Source organism: Gouania willdenowi, chromosome 10 (genome assembly GCF_900634775.1).
Source record: "Gouania willdenowi chromosome 10, fGouWil2.1, whole genome shotgun sequence".
NCBI classification, from domain to species: domain Eukaryota; kingdom Metazoa; phylum Chordata; class Actinopteri; order Blenniiformes; family Gobiesocidae; genus Gouania; species Gouania willdenowi.
The window spans coordinates 10,131,726-10,150,307 of NC_041053.1; the positions used below are offsets into that span (position 1 = coordinate 10,131,726).

Genomic DNA, 18,582 nt, shown 5'->3' on the forward strand with positions numbered 1-18,582 from the left:
GGAACACAATGGCAACCCCAAAGAGAGATAAGTTTTACTGCTGCTGGAGCCATGTGACAACAGCTTGTTTTAGACTGAAAAGTCTAATGATGAAACAACTGAGAAAGGAGGAGGGGCTTCTCTGGGATTTCCTCTGTGCTGTGTGCCCTGTAGGCTACATGCTGACTCAGGCTGATACAGTGGATCATGCATTGCTATTTGCTACTCAACAAAACACAACAAAACTAAAGCAAACTGCGCAAACGAAGCCATCTGAGCCTTTATTATTTAACATTTTATGCTTTCCTCCACAGGCTGTACCTACTGGGGGGGGGGTCACAGGTCGAGAGGGACAAAAATGTTAACAAGCTTGTTCACTCTGTTGATATTTCCAACCTAACAGCATTTGTAATTTTAGTCCAGGGATCTTTATTGTTTTAATCATGTTTATATTATTAATATTACACATATTCAGACAGGAGGAGGGGACAAGGGCTTTCCGCTGATGCCACTTTCAAGCAGCAGTATTGAAGCAAGGGCAGTCCTCTTGTTTCCACACAGGTGACCCCTGGTAAAAAAAAAAAACAGACTACCTGGGTCTACAGCTGGCAGGATTCAGACCAGAGCTGCCAAGCGTCACTCTTTGAGTGTGACAGTCACGCAATTTAACCCTTTCTCACCACACGCCACACTTGACATTACTCACGCTTATATTTCCCCATTCAATACTCTATTTATTTTTTTCATGATAATGAACTTTGGTCCTCGCGGCTTGCCGTAGTTTGAGTAACTCTGATTGACTGACCGAGATGACCAATCTTAGACCAATCCATGTCTTCTTGTGCCCAGAGCCGTATAGAGAGAGAGTAGTGTCAACTCCGTTCACTCCAATGGTTCGTTTTTAAATAAACAAATGTGCTTCATTTACCCATTTATGTTTTAATTTAGGCTGTATTATTATTATTATTATTAATGTGACAAGGTCATTCCGCGCTGCGGGATTCTTGTGGTAGGTGACCCCCCTGGTGCGGGTTCATCCGTTCCTGGTATTTTGGGGATGAATGTCATTCGACGGTGTTATGCTGAGCTGTTCAGTGCACTAGGGGCTTCTCTGTTTGACTCACCGGCTGTGTTCGAGGCCCCCCAGCCAGTCATCATTGCGCTACAAAAATGCCACCAGGGGTGTGCGGAAAAGGATTTGGCGATTAGCACAGTGAAGGTCCGAGGGAGACGAGCAGTGCACGTGCCTGGGGGTACCATGAGATAAGTGGCTAGCACTTGTTCTGGGGAGTTTGCGGAAGGAAACGCCTTGTTAGAACCACCAGAGACGGGGGTACCCGCTGGCCTGCTTGTTTCATCATGCCTGGTGAGAGTGGTTCGAGGGACCGCGTATGTCCCTGTGGTTAATGTGGGAACCCAGGCCATTGTTCTGTATCCAAGGACCATGCTTGGTAGTCTTAGCGAGGCGCAGATTGTGAGTTTGCCGGTTGGTGTCACCGAGGATCGGACCACGTTGGCTTATACACACTCTCAGACTGTTTCGCTCTCCATGCCGGATAGGATAGCGTTGCTGGAACTGTCCGCTCTGGTAGATCAGGATAAGGAGAAGGTGAGGTTGTTATTGCAAGGGTACGAATCAGTCTTTGCTACTCACGAAAATGACTTGGGATGTACAACTCTTCTCTCGCATGATATACCGTTGGTCGATGAAGTCCCAGTTCGCCAAAGGTATCGTCGCATCCCACCTTCGGAGTATGAGGCCGTCAAGGCGCATATAAATCAACTGCTTGAGTCTCAAGTAATTCGGGAGAGCAGCAGCCCGTACGCTTCACCCATTGTCTTAGTGCGAAAAAAAGATGGGAGTCTGCGCCTTTGCGTGGATTACCGCCTGCTCAACAGTAAAACACGCAAGGACGCTTTTCCTTTGCCTCGGATTGACGAGACACTGGATGCATTGTCTGGGGCCGTTTGGTTCTCCACTCTTGACCTGGCCAGTGGCTACAACCAGGTCCCTGTGACTGAGGCAGACAGGCCTAAAACGGCCTTTTGTACCCCCTTTGGCCTTTTCGAGTTTAACCGCATGCCTTTTGGTCTGTGTAACGCCCCGAGTACCTTCCAGCGGTTGATGCAGAGGATGTTTGGCAACTGGCAAGGCCAGTCTCTGTTGCTTTATCTTGATGACATTGTTGTCTTTTCGTCCTCTGTTGAGCAACATCTTCACCGGTTGGAAATGGTGCTCGGTCGGCTCAAAACAGAGGGCCTCAAGGCGAGGCTCGAAAAGTGCTCGTTTTTCCAGCATGAGGTGGGGTATTTAGGTCATGTCATCTCGGACAAGGGGGTCTCCACGGACCCTAAAAAGATAAAGGCTGTGTCCCAATGGGAGCGTCCCATTAATGCCTCCGAGCTGCGCTCATTCTTGGGCTTCGCCAGCTACTATCGCCGATTTGTAGAGGGATTTGCCAAGTTGGCTACCCCTTTGCATCGATTGGTGGCTGAGGTAGCTGGCACCAGGTCTAAGAAGGGCTCGAACCAAGCTCTACAGGCTGCGTGGACTCCACAGTGCGAGCAGGCGTTTGAGGCGTTGAAAGCGAAGCTAGTGTCTGCACCCGTTCTCGCGTTTGCAGACTTTTCAAAGCCGTTCATTTTGGAGGTGGACGCTAGTTATAGTGGACTGGGAGCTGTTCTCTCCCAAGAGACAAACAGTGGTGTGAGACCGGTAGCCTACGCAAGCAGGGGGTAACTTACAGCTCCATGAAGTTGGAATTCTTAGCGCTCAAGTGGGCCATGACGGAGAAGTTCCGCGAGTATCTGTTGGGTCACAAGTGCACAGTGTACACTGACAATAATCCGCTGAGCCATCTCCAGACTGCGAAACTGGGTGCAACAGAGCAAAGATGGGCTGCTCAGCTTGCTGCCTTTGACTTCAACATAAGGTATCGTTCAGGTCGAAGTAACAAGAATGCTGATGCCCTATCCAGACAGGGTTCAGGCTCTGAGGCCTTGACCCAATACCTGCCGGGTACCGCAGCCCCTCTCGCATTGCAGTATGGGCCGGTGCTCAATCCGGTTGCAACGGCGACCCAGTCGTTGATCTCAGCCTTCCCAGGCCATTCTGTTTCTGACCTCAGGTCCTTACAGGAACACGATCCTCTGTTGAAGGAGGTCCTTGTGTTTTTGCGGCAGAAAACTCAACCCTCCTCTTCTGAGAGACGCCATCTTTCAAAGCGTGCTCTTGCTTTGCTTCGCCAACGGAAGCGCCTTGTGGAGCAAGATGGGGTTCTTTTTCGTAGGACTTACCGTTCTGACGTTGGGGAGGAAGTTCTCCAACTTCTTCTGCCAACTTCCCTACAGCAGGAAACCCTGACCCTACTCCATCAGCAGCATGGTCATCAGGGCATGGAAAGGACCTCTGAGTTGGTCCGTCAGCAGTGCTATTGGCCAGGAATGTTCCTTAACACACGGGATTGGGTCCAGGACTGTGAGCGGTGCCAAGTGGCAAAGGATGCTGGCCAAGTGTCTCACAGCTACATGGGCCATCTCCTCGCTTCCCGGCCCAATGAGATCCTTGCCATGGATTTCACATTGCTTGAGCCCTCATGGAACAGGTACGAAAACGTCCTGGTCATGACAGACGTGTTTAGTAAATTCACCGTCGCAGTCCCTACACGGGACCAAACAGCCTCTACTGTGGCCCAGGTGCTGATTTCAGAATGGTTTTATAAATTTGGTGTCCCAGGTCGTTTGCATTCTGATCAAGGGAGAAGTTTTGAGAGTGCCTTGATTCAGCAACTTTGCTCGCTGTATGGGGTGGAAAAAATCTCGTACCACGTCGTACCATCCTGCTGGCAATGGACAATTTGAGCGATTTAATCGCACCCTTCATAATCTTCTTCGGACATTGCCGTTGCCACAGAAGCGGGATTGGGCTTCATCTCTGCCCCAAGTCCTCTTCTTTTACAACACAACACCACATCAGGGCACAGGAGAGTCTCCATATTACTTGATGTTTGGCCAAGAGCCGAGGCTTCCAATCGACTTCCTCCTTGGGAGGATTGAGAAACCAAGGTCGGGTGAGGTGCAAGGCTGGGTGGCGGAGCACCAAGAGAGTCTCAGGCTCGCGTTTGGTTGTGCTCGTGAGAGGCTTTTAGCAGCGGCGAATCGTAGGAAAGAGCGTCATGACCAACAAGTGCGGCATGCACCACTGCTCGTGGGTCAGCGGGTGTATGTCAGAGATCATAGTTTCCGAGGGCGCCATAAAATTCAGGATCTTTGGAGTTCGGTTGTTCATCAGGTAGTGAGCGCTCCATCTGGTGAGGGCGCAGTTTACACAGTGGCTCCTGTTGATGATTTGCATAAGGTCCGGAATGTACATCGCAACATGTTGAAAGCCGTTGTGGAGCCTAAGGAGGTTGTTGACCGGGAACCCCGCTTGCCCCCTCTACCAAACTCGGTCCCACTTGAAGATTTGGACTCTTCAGATGGTGACGTGTGGCTTTTAGTCTCAGAATTCCACCAGCCTGTGGGCGCCCCTAGCGTCTCTCTCCGGGCTCCTTTGGGGGCCTCTGTCTTGGGTGCCCCAGGTCCTGGCCAGACGAGTGGGCCCACGGCAACACCCTTTCAAGAACCGTCTTTAGCTGACCTAAATCTACCAAGTACCAGTGCTCAAGCATTACGTCGAACCACTCGGTCTACGGCTGGTCAACATTCGAACATGTATCGGCTTCCCCAGACTACCGAGCGGGGTGGTAGGGCTCCGGAACCCACTTCCAATCTGCAGGCTGTTATTTTTAGGCCTTGGTCTTGATTTTCTATCGTCGGGACGACGATACAAAGGAGGGGGGTAGATGTGACAGGGTGGAATGCTTCTGCCCTCCTCCTACCTGCTTCTTGTAGCGCTCCTCCCTGCGCACCTGGGTTGTCTGCTGATTACAGGGCGGGCACCGAAGGGATTTAGGTTCAGGTCTGCTGTGGCTCAGATTCCTTGGTCGCTCCTGTGCGCGGATCTCTCCTCCTCCGTGAGTCTGTGGAGTTGTACCTCTGGTAGTATCGCGGTGGGTTAACACGCTGTGGTCACCCTGCGTCAATCACCACCGTTCCTCCTCGTTGGTAAGTTATCTGCTGCCTTTTACGCACCATTGGCTGTCACTTTGCGCTCAAAAGTGCTTTCCCTCCAGGGCTCTGGTGTAGGCTGACGGCTGGCTGCTTTGGGCGCATTGATTGCTACTCTTGGGTGAGTTTTACGCAGAGTTGACCACAGCGTGTTAAGCCACCGCGATACTACCAGAGGTACAACTCCACCAGTATAAAGAAGGATTTGCCTCAAGACTTTGTCTGATTGAGGGTTCAATTCCTTCTATCTTTGGAGACGGTGAACAGAGCACTTCGGTAAGCTGTAAATAACGCTAAAAAGTGTGATGATAAGACGTCCCTGTCATTGTTTTGTTAGCATTAGCAGTTGCACCGTCTTCAGACTTCATATGTTAGCGCTGTGTGCTCGTTTTAGATCCTTGATGATATGGCCTACGTGATTTAATTTAAGTCTAAAGTTTTCATTAGTCATTTCATTTTGGCGTTTTTGTCTTTGAAAAGACTGTATTAAAATGCATTTCGTGACGTTAGCTTGGCGCTAGCGGTAGCTCGGTGCTTGTGGTTACCTCATTTGTTAGGGTTCTGCAGGTTCATCATCTTCATTTTCATCTCGCTCTGCCGGGTCCGACTCTGGCTCGAACATGTAAGGCTGGATGGACAAGTCTTCTGTTGTTGACATTTTGTAAATAACCTCTGAATAAACATTTTCTGCGCCGCTACATAACCGTTTCTCTTCTATCAAACTACAAAAATGGCCGAGCAGGTTGGGGTTGAACCGAGTGTCACCTGAAGAGGGGGCGGGGTATGAAGTGTCTCATTTGCATTTAAAGAGACCTCACCAAAACGAGTTGCTCTCAGAAGCACATCAGAAAAGGGGTAGAAAAGGGGTGGAGCTATAATAATGAGGAATTCAGACCCAAGCATTGCAGTTCCGCTTTATATAGACCACAACTGTATGATTTATATGTAAAAAGGAAGGATTTAAAACCATGATATGTCCCCTTTAACCCTAACCAGGGTTGGGGTCAATTATAATTATAATTGTGTCATTTATAATTAATTACAATTACGACATAATTATAATTGTAATTTAAAAAATCTGCTGCTGTCGTAATCATAATTAATTTGTAATTGAGTTTAGATAAATATTTGGTAATTGTAATTGCCATGGAAATACTATTTATATAATATACAATTATAATTTAACGCAAAACTGGGGAAACATGTTACGTTTCTACGTACAGTTCTACACATATGTAGTGAACAATTATTAAAATATGTTTCATATCAAGCTTAAAAAATGTAAAATAATTGAGGGGTATATTGACCTATTGAGGCTTAGTTGTCCACACCATAAATATTAAAACCTATATTTTCATTGATTATGAAGCCTAATGAGGTCACAAATAGATAGGAAATAAATTAGATGATAGATATTTGTTCTTAGTGTATTTTACAGCTGACTTATGACATGTTATAATAAGAGATGTCGACACAAGAGGAAGGTTAACTTTTATTAGGTTATTTATTTCAGGCTTAGTAATTGTGATTAATTGTAATTGATTGAATTAGTCATTGAGAACGTAATTATAATTGACTTTCTGATGATAAAAAAAAAATTATAATTGGAAAAAATGCTCTTCACTGTAGTCGTAATTGAACATGGGTAATTGTAACTGAAAAATGTAACTGACCCTAACCCTGACCCCCTAACCCAAAAAATGCCAACATAGCTCCAAAGGTGTCATAATTTAGCTTAGGTGACACTTAATGACACCTTATTCATGCTAATGACAGATAATGACAGCGTAATGTTAGCTTTATGTATTAAACTTAAAGTGTCAAGTGTTACCCGACAATGTTCGTACATGGTACCCCATCACTTCTGTGGTACCCCATCACTTCTGTTCCATTTGGTTGACATCTTTGTTTATCCAGCGAGAGCATTGCAGGTACATAGTGTGTTTATTGTTCTCAGTGAGACACTAACGCAGCACTGCCACGTCTCCGTTCCTCCAAACTAAACACCGACTCCTCCGCCTGAAAACTTCCCCACTGATAAAGAGCTGATAAACACTGCACTCGCGTTTCGTTTCATGCTGCATCTACAATAGTAAAAGATACAACTTCACATGTTAAACACGCCATGTTGATCCAACTCTAGTGCTCACGTATCCCACACATTTCTACCAACACTGTTTCACAGCGATGCAGATTGCAACTTGTCCCAGAAAAACGTTGAAGCCGATGGCTTCATTGTTTCATTGGGTCAGGAGTGTCTGCTACGTGTGGATAAGGCACAATAACACATCAGGAATGTGACGGAGAAAGGAAAGAAGATAACTGAAGAGCTGAGAGTAAAACAAGGTTTAGTTTTTACTTTTATAGCTAAAAAAATAAGCATGAAAATACAACCTTTTCCAGCATTGAACATCAAACACAGTATATACATACATTCAAAAGGAGATGCACTGCAAACCAAGGTCAACTGTGCATTTTCTCCCACATTACAACCCATTAAACCTACTTTAAAACAGTCTTCTAAACACAAACATTGGAAGAAAAAAGGGTTTCAACAATTTACAAGTTATCAAGTGCTCATTTGTATGTTTACCTCAAAAAGCTTATGAAATCAACTAAAAAATACCAGAACGCTGTACTGACAAATCTATCAGATTTTTACACTAAATGAAATAAAGTATTTGGACAAAGTATAAAGACAATGTTTTTCTCGATACGTCTACTTTAATAGGGAGTTAGTCCTTCTGCAGCTGTAACAGTGGAATGTTTGTCTTCAAGATGTTGTAATGTTTCTGTGGGAATTTGTGCTTATTGCAGAGCAGTGGTTTTTCCAATCTTTTCACAATGCCAGTGCCACTTCAGACTTTAGAAACTGTGAAATACAACTCACCACAAATTTAATGAGAAGGGAGAAGTTAAGAGGATGCAGAACTCTGCAATGTTTGACTGAATTTGAGAGAGTCTGAGTCTTAAATCGTTCTCCATGCAAGGTTGTATTTGTTGTTCTGTATTTTGTTTTCATGTTCGTCAAAGCTTAAAATCCACTTTCACACAAACACGTGGTGGCTCGTGCAAAGCAGGGGTGAAGCAGCCATTTTAAAAGTGATGGTGTTCTAAGGGTAGGGTAACCGTCAACTCCCAGTTTACTTTAATAAATTATTCCTAAAACTATGATAAAGCTGTGATTAAGTCAGTGATACTCAACATGTGGTTCTTTATGTCTTAATTTTAATTATTATTCCCCTAGAAAACCTTAAAAGTGGGAAACTTTTTAACACCTTTTTACCTTTTTCTTTGGCCATTTGGCAACTTCCTTTGTTCCATTTTTGCCCCTTTACCAAAAAATCATTTTCAGATCCTGGCTACCTTTTGTCAATAAATTACCCTTTTTCCTCATTTTTGCCAGTTCTTTTTGACACTTTTATCCAATTTTTGTCGATTCTTTAACAGTTTTTTGACACTATTCATCCAAATAAGCTACCTTTTGCCCAATAAAAAACACTTGTTTCCTTTTTCCTGCATTTTGTCTCTTCTTGTTCCACATTTTTGCCCTTTTTCACTATTGTTTGTCACATATTGCTTATTTCAGCTACCTTTTGCAAAGCACCTGTTTCCTCTTCTTTGTAATTTTTTTGCCACTCCTTTGGCCCATTTTAGTCCCTTTTCACTCTTTTCTTGCCACATTAACCGTTTACAGCGGCTTCGTCAAATGGCTGGCTGTGATTGACTTGATCACCATTAAATCAATGTAACTGGACCAATATGATTTCTACAATGAATCCCTATGTAAAAAGTGAGGGGGATGAAAGTTATGAAAGTGCAGGTGTTGCAAACCTTACGGGAGAGACGCACCTGGTGCAAAGCAATGTAGTTCTAGTCATATTTGCACTTTTTAAAATGCTATATTCATGTACCCTCAATGACCTAGGTTTACAAAGTAGGGTATGCAAATTATCATAGGAGGTACGTGAATAGAAATTAATTAACAGCTTGACAACTAGAATATAAACAGAGCAGCAGTCAGGAGCCTCCATGCATTGCCACAAATGACACATTGGCCTCTGTAAGACTGCCCTCTAGTGGTGACAGAAAAAACTATTTCTTAAAAAAAGCTCAAACGAAAGGATGAAAACTACAATGAGTTGCGCAAAACCAAACATGCTGTCAAGACTTTGATGCCCTTTGTTACCACATACTTGAACTGTGAAAGTGGATTTCCAGCTTTGACAAACATGAAAACAAAATACAGAACAACTTAAGACTCAGACTCTCTCAAATTCATCCAAACATTGCAGAGTTCTGTTCATCCTCTCAACCTCATCCTTCTCATTAAAGTTGTAGTGAGTTGTGCTTCACAGTTCCAAGGTGATGAAAAATGAGAGATTTTTCTCACTGAAAGTGTCAGTAGGCTAATTAATCAAATAAAAATAATAATGATAATTCTAAATAACATGTTTTATTGTGTGCTTACACATAAAAAAAAAAAAAATCTTATTATATATTATTCCTAAACAGCATAGATTAAATTCAGGGACACATTTCCCTGTAGGGCTACATTGTATATGACTTTACATTATTATGTAAGTGTGCAGGAGTAGGGGGTACATGGTTTCAGGTTAAATGTTTAAGGGGTACGGGACTATGAAAAGTTTGGGAACCACTGCCCTATGACAATTTGCGTACCCCACTCAGTTGTAGGGCATTTATGAGGTCAGGCACTGATTGTGGACAAGAAGTAATATCCTACAATCTTCATTCCAGTTCATCCCAAAAGTGCTGGATGGGGTTCAAACCATGTCTTTATGCTGCTGGCTTTGTGCACTGGGACACAGTCATGGTGGAGTAAAAATATAAAAGCCTTCCCCAAATGAAGCATAGCATCGTCCAAGATGTCGTGGTACACTGAAGCTCTACGACGAGGCCCAGAAAAACTACAAGCCAAATACTAATGTAAATAGAACTCATGTCACTCAAAGTGTTAATGTCATTCTTACTGAGTTTGGGCACCACTGGAATAAAATGTGATCATGTCAATAGACTGGTGTCTCAGATCAGGATAAGCAGGTATTTAAAATAGAGTTAGAGATAATACATTTACTTCACATTTACTTTTCCCCCTCAAATAAGTCTGTCAGTTCTATTACTATTCAACCCTCACAGGGTTATATTCACTCAGCAAACCCCAATACAGTAATCTGAAACTGTTGTGATCCCATGTTAATACAACAGCTTCCAGCATAAGCAGGATAAAGGAAAAAAGGGAAAAAAGAGAAAAAAGAAAGAAAAAAGTAAAAAAGAAAAAAGAGAAGAAAAATAAAACAAAGAAAGAAAAAAGAAAAAATGAGGAAAAAAAGAGAAAAGAGGAACAAAAGAAAAGAAGAAAAGGAAAAAGAAAAATATAAGCAGGATTCTGATCAGGGCCTCTGCTGTGTGTCACAGCCCAGAACCTCCAGACGCAGGGCGATGTCATTGATCCAACCCCGAGGATGGATACGGATGTATCGACCGAACAGAGGAGGATCAAAAACGCTGAGCGCTTCTTCGTCCTCCTCGTCTGGGTTTGTGTTTCCTGTGAAGATCTGATGATGGAGAGGATGGCAGAGCCGTTAGGAAACACTGACACGTTCCTGTGCTGCATCACAACCACAATGAGTCACAGCATGTTTGCAGGTTGACGTTAAAAAGTACTCTTTAGATCTAATGTGTACCTTTTCCCTGTGAGAGCTGGTCTCCAACACGCTGCTCCAAACGTGTCCGTCATCACTGAGCGTGACTGAGAACTCTGTCACCATCATCTTGGTCATTAGGGACTTGGCTCCCTGTGTGATGACTCCAGTGATGCGGCGAACTTTCCCCAGGTCAACCTGTAGCCATTCATGGGGGTTGTTATTCTGAGGAAAGGAGGAAACAGAAAATTAGTCACACACACACACACACATACACTAATGGACACACTAATGGACACACACACATACACATGCAGCTGTAGAACAGAAACAGGAACCTGATTTCCTAAACTACTAACAGTAAATACCTAAGGTTTTTTCGTCATGTGAACATGTACAGTATATCTTCCCAACCAGGGGCACGTGTAACCTGAATCTAAACCTGGTCGGGACTAAGGATGTGTCCGAATAGTCCCTACTTATCTCCTTTCCTATCCACTTTTCCTTAACCCCCAGAAGTGTTTAAGTGGTAGCCATGATAAGGGGCGTTCAAATCCTTTAAAAGCTAAGAAAAGGCAGCTCAATGCTTCCTTTACAACCTCCTTAAGCCCAGGAAAGACTGATGCATCCTTTACCAAAGAAGACAGATAATTCTATCCCATAATTCATTGTGGCAACAACATTTAAAGGGACCCACTCATCCGAGCCTTCACAAAAACTCACAATGACTGAAAAGGGAAAGTTACCAATGCAATAATAGGCCTTGAACAACTTTAAATAATCTAAAACTCCTATGTTATAATAAGCAAGACATATTATCAGATTATAACTGACATTAAACAGAGCACTCTGTGGTTCAAGAAAAAGGGATCAGAGACATTTTTAGCTCCATTATGTTTCATTCACCAAGGAATGCTTTGTGCAGTTGTATATGTGTATGTCTACAATGTTATGTAGGCCTATATCTTGCATAGATTAATAAAATAATAAAATAAATTGAATAAAATCAAACTTATTTTGGATTAATGTTGGTTTCTGAGTGCGAGGCGAGATTGAGCAACCATTCTCAATGTGGCGTTCTGTTAGTTTCACTTTTGTTCCTCGTTGCCTGGTAACCTTTATTTCTTTGATTTACAATCAAACCTTGTGATATTTGATATTTTATCAGCGGTTAGAGGCACAGGTGTTATAAATGTGCTTTTAGTCGTCCATTTTCAGAAATTTGTAGTTTTTTCACCACGGCAGACGCCGCTAACCTTCACCTAGTAGAAGTGTGTCTGATTGTCAAAACTACGTGATGGCTTTTTCGTAATTCCTTTAGGAAGTCTCCTAACACCTTTCATTAATGCATTAATGCTTCTTTTTAATAGTTTATATTTTAGTTGATACATTAAAATTGTAAAAGAAAAATACAAATATCTCCACAATTGTTTGTTTTTTTCGAACTAATTTAACAACTTAATTTCAGCTCCTATTGTTTGTTTTGCGCTGCTCCGATATTAAACCATAACAATCACGCTAACGTAAGCAATGTAATGTAATGTAGGACTAGTACAACAAGCAGTGTTGCCAGATACACGTTACATTTTAAAGTCTAAACACACACAAAATGTAATCCATGGGGTTAAGGAAAAGTGGATAGGTAAGGAGATAAGTAGGGACTATTCGCACGCAGACCAGGTTATGAAGTGGATCAGATCTGAGCGAGTGCTAAAGCCCCGCCTGCTGACCAATCAGATCTCTTGGTTGGTGCAGATCTGACAGAAAGATTATTATTGGATAAATGCAATCCTTTCACTTACCCATGACATACTTTAGGAAATGTATAAATTTACATCTGATGGACTGATCTACAATCAGCTGATGAAGCCTGTGTATATGCGCAGATGGATTAACTCATTAATTAATTAGTTAATTCATTCATAGATACATACGCTATAGTGAGGAACATATTATAGTCAAACAATGTGCTCTCATCCCAGTGTGTGTGATAAATTGAGGAGGATGTGATGTAATAAAGTGAAACTGATCAGAGCGCTGTTCGTTTATCATCCCATGGATTAATATTATACAATCTCTCGCTTTTATGAATTAACAGTGTCAGCAACTTCCTGCCTGTGTTGCTTCCTTCCTGCTCAGTGTGGTTTTTGGTCTGAATAATGGATCTTAATTCTTCATATTTCTAAAGAATTACTCCTCAATTGTGACGTAAATTTGCAGTGTCAAACTCATGGCCTGGGGGCCAAATCTGGCCCTTTGGAGCATCTAATTCGGCCTGCAGGTGGAAGTAAAAATTACAGTGAAAACATGAATTATTGTGTAATTGTGACTGTGGTGGCAAAATTGATTAATTATGTATACTCATATATTTGCTTTTTGATCTCATTCAACTTAATACCCCAATTTGTAACTTTCCACGCCGGTCTGATGTCTTTTCACTCTTCCTGCAAAGTCAGTGGGCCCATACTCCCATAATACAGCTTCTCTAAAGGAATGTCAGTTGGCCTCAGTTTAATCTCCAAGGCCAGAGCACGTCCAAACCTACCCCAGACATCACATACACACACACACACATCTAATTTTCACCTCCGGCAGACTGACCTCTCCCCCCCCCTACATATTTTATATTTTATGTATATGTAGAAGTGCAAAGTAGGGTACAATGATGTTGAAATTACTAAAATCTGTGGCCCACTTGAGATTAAACTGCTCTATATTTGGCCCCTGAACTAAGATGAGTTTGACACCCTTGCTCTACACAGTTTCTCCATGATTGTGATTGGTCACACGCTGCAATCACTTGGCTTAAGTTAACATATTTATATCCTGCTTCGTAGGAAAGGGGCTCTCGTAGAGCGAATGTTTGGTTAGGTGAAGGCGAAGAATTTTCACTTCGGTTATCCTTTATTAAATCCAAGGTTAAAGTTGGACCAGAATCAGTGTAGACGAGCCTGCACACTCAAATAAACAATGCATAGCATGAACTAAAAGGTAGGAGGAAGGAAGGAATGTTGGGAAACACTAAATGAAATTACGTACCCAAGTCCCTCATTAAGCCCTTATATGAATTTATAAATAAAATAGAAAAATACACATATGTACAAGCAAGTATTAAACATTTAGACAGAATAAATCTGTGTTCTCTACTGTTTTTATCTTTTAACAATCAGAAACACAGAAAAGTCTTCATTTGAGGAGTGTACTCATTCTCCTTGAGTAGATGTAGATGTTTTTTACAGATCCTCCAACATGCTTCTTTGGTTTGGTGAAGGTTAAAAACAGACTGTAGGGATGGACTCCAACATTCCCAGCTTTGATCAGAAAAGCAAAAAAAAAAGATCTTAGAAGTTACTGCTTCAGCAAACAGAATCTAAGTCAAACTGCATAACTACAGAGTGAGGCACTGGAAAAATACTCCTGGCTCTGTGTGTGTGTGTGTGTTTGTGTTTGTATTACATAATATCTGTTAAAGACTTTGACCGTCAAATGTTTTAAAGGAGGGGTAATAACAGGAAAACAATTCATGTTCAATGATTCTTTGTCCTTGTAATACAAAAAACTTTCATATTTACGATAATTTTGAATCGTTTTGTAGTGAAACTGAAACACATTTGGTTTAATCTTTAATCTCAACCCCATCAGTGCTGCAGGGTGAGACAACTACAAACTAGAAAGGAGGAATGGAGATGCTACAGCATAAAAGTAGTATGAGAGATAGTGTGTGGTGTGCTCAGTTACTTCTTTGTTTTAAGAATTGCTTGTTGGCATCATATTCATTGGAGAACCGGTGGTATTACTTTTTTCATGTTGCCATATTTTGAAGAAACATGCATTTGAGATTGCCTCCAATAAGGATAAGCCTTGTTTTTCCTCCCAAATGTTAGTTAGCACCTGGGATAAAGGAAACATGAGTCACTGGCAGAGAAGAGCTGCTGGTTTTTGAGGGCACAATAAATAAGAGTGATAAATAAGAACAAAGCAGAGATAGAGATAATTAACAGCATATGCAAATAGTTTCACATAAAGATGGAAACAAAAAAAGCATCTTGCTTAAGCCAAGTGCAGATGGAAGGATTTGGGAAATAATAGAAGCGGTGGTACTGTCGATCTAAAACGGTTCAGAAAACATGTCTCAGTAGATCTATGTGATCTCTAAACATGTGATCTCTTCTTAAAGTCCAAGTAAAGCAGAAATCATTTTGTTTAATGAGTTTGTCACACCACAGAAACATGTCATTGACCACTGGGCCACATTTCAAAGACCAAAAAAATTGCTAAGTATATACAATTATGGAAAAATCATGGAAAAACAAACACTTCTCTCTGCTCTGAGACGCTGGGGGCGTGTCAGTTAGTGCTGCCTGCGTGTACTGTCTATGGGAGAGAGCAGTGTGAAAACGACTCCAGCATCGATAGTGCTTCTCCCATTAGTTTTCCAAAAGTGCTCAGATTGGGCCAAAAAAGGTGTCAGCGGAAAGGTCTGCTCCGCCCCAGGCCAAACATGTGCATCCCTCAGGGATAGTCAGAACTACGCCCGCTAGAGCCAAAACACACAATCGCAGTGCAAAAAAAGTGCTCATTACATTAAAAATGTAGCACCAGCGGACGCGTTTTATTCCCCCGAGTCCGAATATGTGGTTTGTTTTTGGCTAGGGGCTGAGTTGCGCCCAGGTTTATGCTAATGATGGCTCCGTTTCATAACGCGGCTATGATTTGTGACCCGCCCATTAAATCCTGAACACATACATTTGAAACACAGTGTGTGAAGCCTAGCTCCATAATTAAATTAGAAATGGTTGAATGGCTTTGTACATGTTTTAAGGAATACATTTATGACCTATTTAATGTGTTTAGAAGAAAATGGCTGAATTTGCTTTACATGGTCTTTAAACCATTTTTTGTTATAAACATTTTCACTACAGGTATCCTTTAATTATTACCAATAAACAAAATAGTAAAAGGACTTTTTTACGATTTCATACCGTCAGGCATCAACTATGGAGAGCCACCATAACGCACTTGTGTTCGTCTTCACTTGACGACGCCGACAGCAAGAAAAGAAAAGGTAACAGCTCAAAATGTAGTCACAAGAAAGTAAGAGGCAACAATCTGGTGGGGGTGCGGTTAGTGCCATGACACCCACCCATGTAAGCAGAAACAAGTACATTTGCAAGCTGCATTAAGACTTGTTTCTGTGGATTTTTTTCTCTTGTTGTTGTAGCAATCATTAGCTTTACACTCTTCCATTGTTCAGAAAATGTAGGCCTCGTTGCCTAGCAACAGCATACAGGAATCAACGAACGTGTGTCATATCCTGTGCAAAATGGCGGCTCACCATAGTTAATGCCCATCGGTATAAAATCGTTCTAAAAAGTCCTTTTAATGTGTTTTCTTTATAAAGATGTGCACATATTTTGTTTATTGGTAATACATTAAACAGGTTTTTTGTGATATACATTGTCACTACAGGTACCCTTTAAAGTCTGGTTTGGTTTGCTAACACATCCAGAAGCAGGAAATACACTGTTTGGACATGATTTATATAGCGCTTTAAAACCACAGAGGTAGACCCAAGGTGTTTCATAACATCAGCTCATTCACACTCACACACCAATGGGACAAAGCTAATCAACCATTGGGAACAACTTAGGTGTCCGTGTCTTACCAAAGGACACTTCCACACAAAGACTGGGATCAAACCCCCAACCTCTGGATCAGAAGACGACCCCTCTACCACCTGAGCAATGGTCGCCCGCTATGCTTGACCAAGTATTTTTTTTTTATCACTTTAAAAAGTTTGACTGTATTATTTAGGTTTTTTTTCTTTTAACAGACAGTGAGGTTTGATCACTCTTAGAATTTTCTCTTACCCAAGATAATTCATTAGATAAGAAAACATTGGTGAATCAAAATAAAAAAATTAAAAAAATGAAAGTTTTTTATCTTATTTTGTTCTTATATTTTTCATCATTTATCTTGCTTGAGTGGCTTAACATCAGATATAAAGACAGCTTTTTGGAGTATGTTCTAAATCAGTCTCGTCTGTGTGATGTTAAATGTTTCTTTTTGCACTTTATTTTGATAGGCAAGGAACGTGCTTCTAGATCCTGCTGAGTGTGTTTTTACTTCCTTTTGTTTGTGAGTGTTTCCGGTTCCGTTTGAGCAGGAGAGGGAGAGAAAAACTGTGTTGCAGTTATGTTCTGATGGGAATGCCAGAACTAAGCTCAGAATAAAAACCACTCAAACAAGAAACGTGTGGTTCATTGAGAGAATGAGCAACGAGGCTGAACGCGTAACACAGCTTTACTGTGTATCTGTCTACAGTGATGGTCAAACTCATTTAGTTCAAGGGCCAAATATGGAGCAGTTTGATCTCAAGTGGGCCAGATTTTATGCAGGAAAACAAATAATTTCAACAATAATGTATTAATAAAATACACAATATGTAAGAAACTGCCAATATCCAAGCAATAAGTAACAGATATCTGTAACACACAGGATTTTTACTTTAAATTTCCTACATTTTGTGACCCAATAAATTACGGGAAATATTATGTCATGATTTGAGGAAAATTGAAGGATTTTCTAAGAAATTTGAGTTTTCTCAACTGTTTATTATTAGAAAGGACTGCAATCATGTGATATAAGCACTGGGAAAACTGTGAGGCAGCCCCTGCAAATAATGTTAAGTTTCATTTAAACAATGATTCATGTTTTCTCTGTCATTTTTACTTTCTCCTGCGGGCCAAAATGGATGCTCCAAAGGGCTGGATTTGGCCCCAGGGCCTTGAGTTTGACACGTGGTCTGCGAGCTACAGTCATAAATAATGACTAAAAATACAGCAATAGTACTACTATTTAACGTGCACCTTACTACTAGTGCATAGAGCCCTGTCTCTGTGGTGTAGCTGACCTTTGGCCTCCAGGCGTTGGCTCTGCCCTGCTGATGGAGCCGGGCGAGGGCAGGGCTCCAGGTTCTTAGCAGTGAGGAATAATATGAGGAGGCAGTGATGTTGCTATCAGGAATCTGCCTCCTCTGGACCCCCAGAGGGAGAGAACAACCTGGAGACACACAGACACACTCAGGAGGGTCGTTCCCAGAATTTCTACATGCTACATCAGTTCTGTCACTCCAATCCAAACCTACTGTTCAGATCACAGCCCAGCAGCTCCAAACGCAGAGCGGGTCTCTGCATGAAGCGGAACGGATGAATCCTGACGTAGCGAGCCATAAAGGGCGGAGAGAAGCTGTTTGCTTTCACCTTTGAGCTGTCCATGTTTCCGTGAAAAATCTATAAACAGGGTGGAGACAGAGTAAAAAAAAACTCCTACAAAGAGAGTCATTTTGGATACTCAATAGCCCAGCTTTCAGGGTTCCCACACTTATTCACAATGATTTTACCAAATATCCATCACTTAGTTTTGAACAGCTAAGATCTATTCAAGGCCATTAGAGCACAGTGTGACAGTGGTGGAAGCAAAAACGTGGCACAAGTTGTGTCCATAACTTATCTATTATAGCATCGTACAATGGTATAAGTGCCTTTGACGCACAATTTGCAATTTTTTTAAATAACGATGCATCAGCTATTGAATGTAACATTTAACTAAGTGCTACCATGTTTAATTATAAGATTACAATTTCAATTTGCAGGCACATTTATTAAAATGTACAACACAATATGTTGTACACTGCATCCCATAGTAACAGCAGAGGTTGAATTTTAAACATTAAAATAAAATAGGCTACAAAAATTCTCAAAACGCACACAGAATTAGAACAAAAATGCACAAATTTTTGGGGTGGTTAGATTTCCATTGTCTCTAG

At 41.8% G+C, this 18,582-nt stretch overlaps 1 protein-coding gene across 1 annotated transcript in view; it reads right to left on the reverse strand.

Moving 5' to 3' along the window:
• Positions 1-7,586: 7,586 nt before the first annotated feature.
• Positions 7,587-18,582, reverse strand: part of f8 (coagulation factor VIII, procoagulant component) — a 48,553-nt gene continuing 37,557 nt past the window's right edge. Inside the window, exons 24-27 of the mRNA XM_028459182.1 lie at positions 17,902-18,046; positions 17,668-17,816; positions 10,797-10,979; positions 7,587-10,667 (exon numbers count right to left, since the gene is read on the reverse strand). Of these exons, the coding sequence (XP_028314983.1) occupies positions 10,503-10,667; positions 10,797-10,979; positions 17,668-17,816; positions 17,902-18,046 (642 nt within the window). The 3' untranslated portion in view covers positions 7,587-10,502. The remainder of the gene's footprint in view (positions 10,668-10,796; positions 10,980-17,667; positions 17,817-17,901; positions 18,047-18,582) is intronic.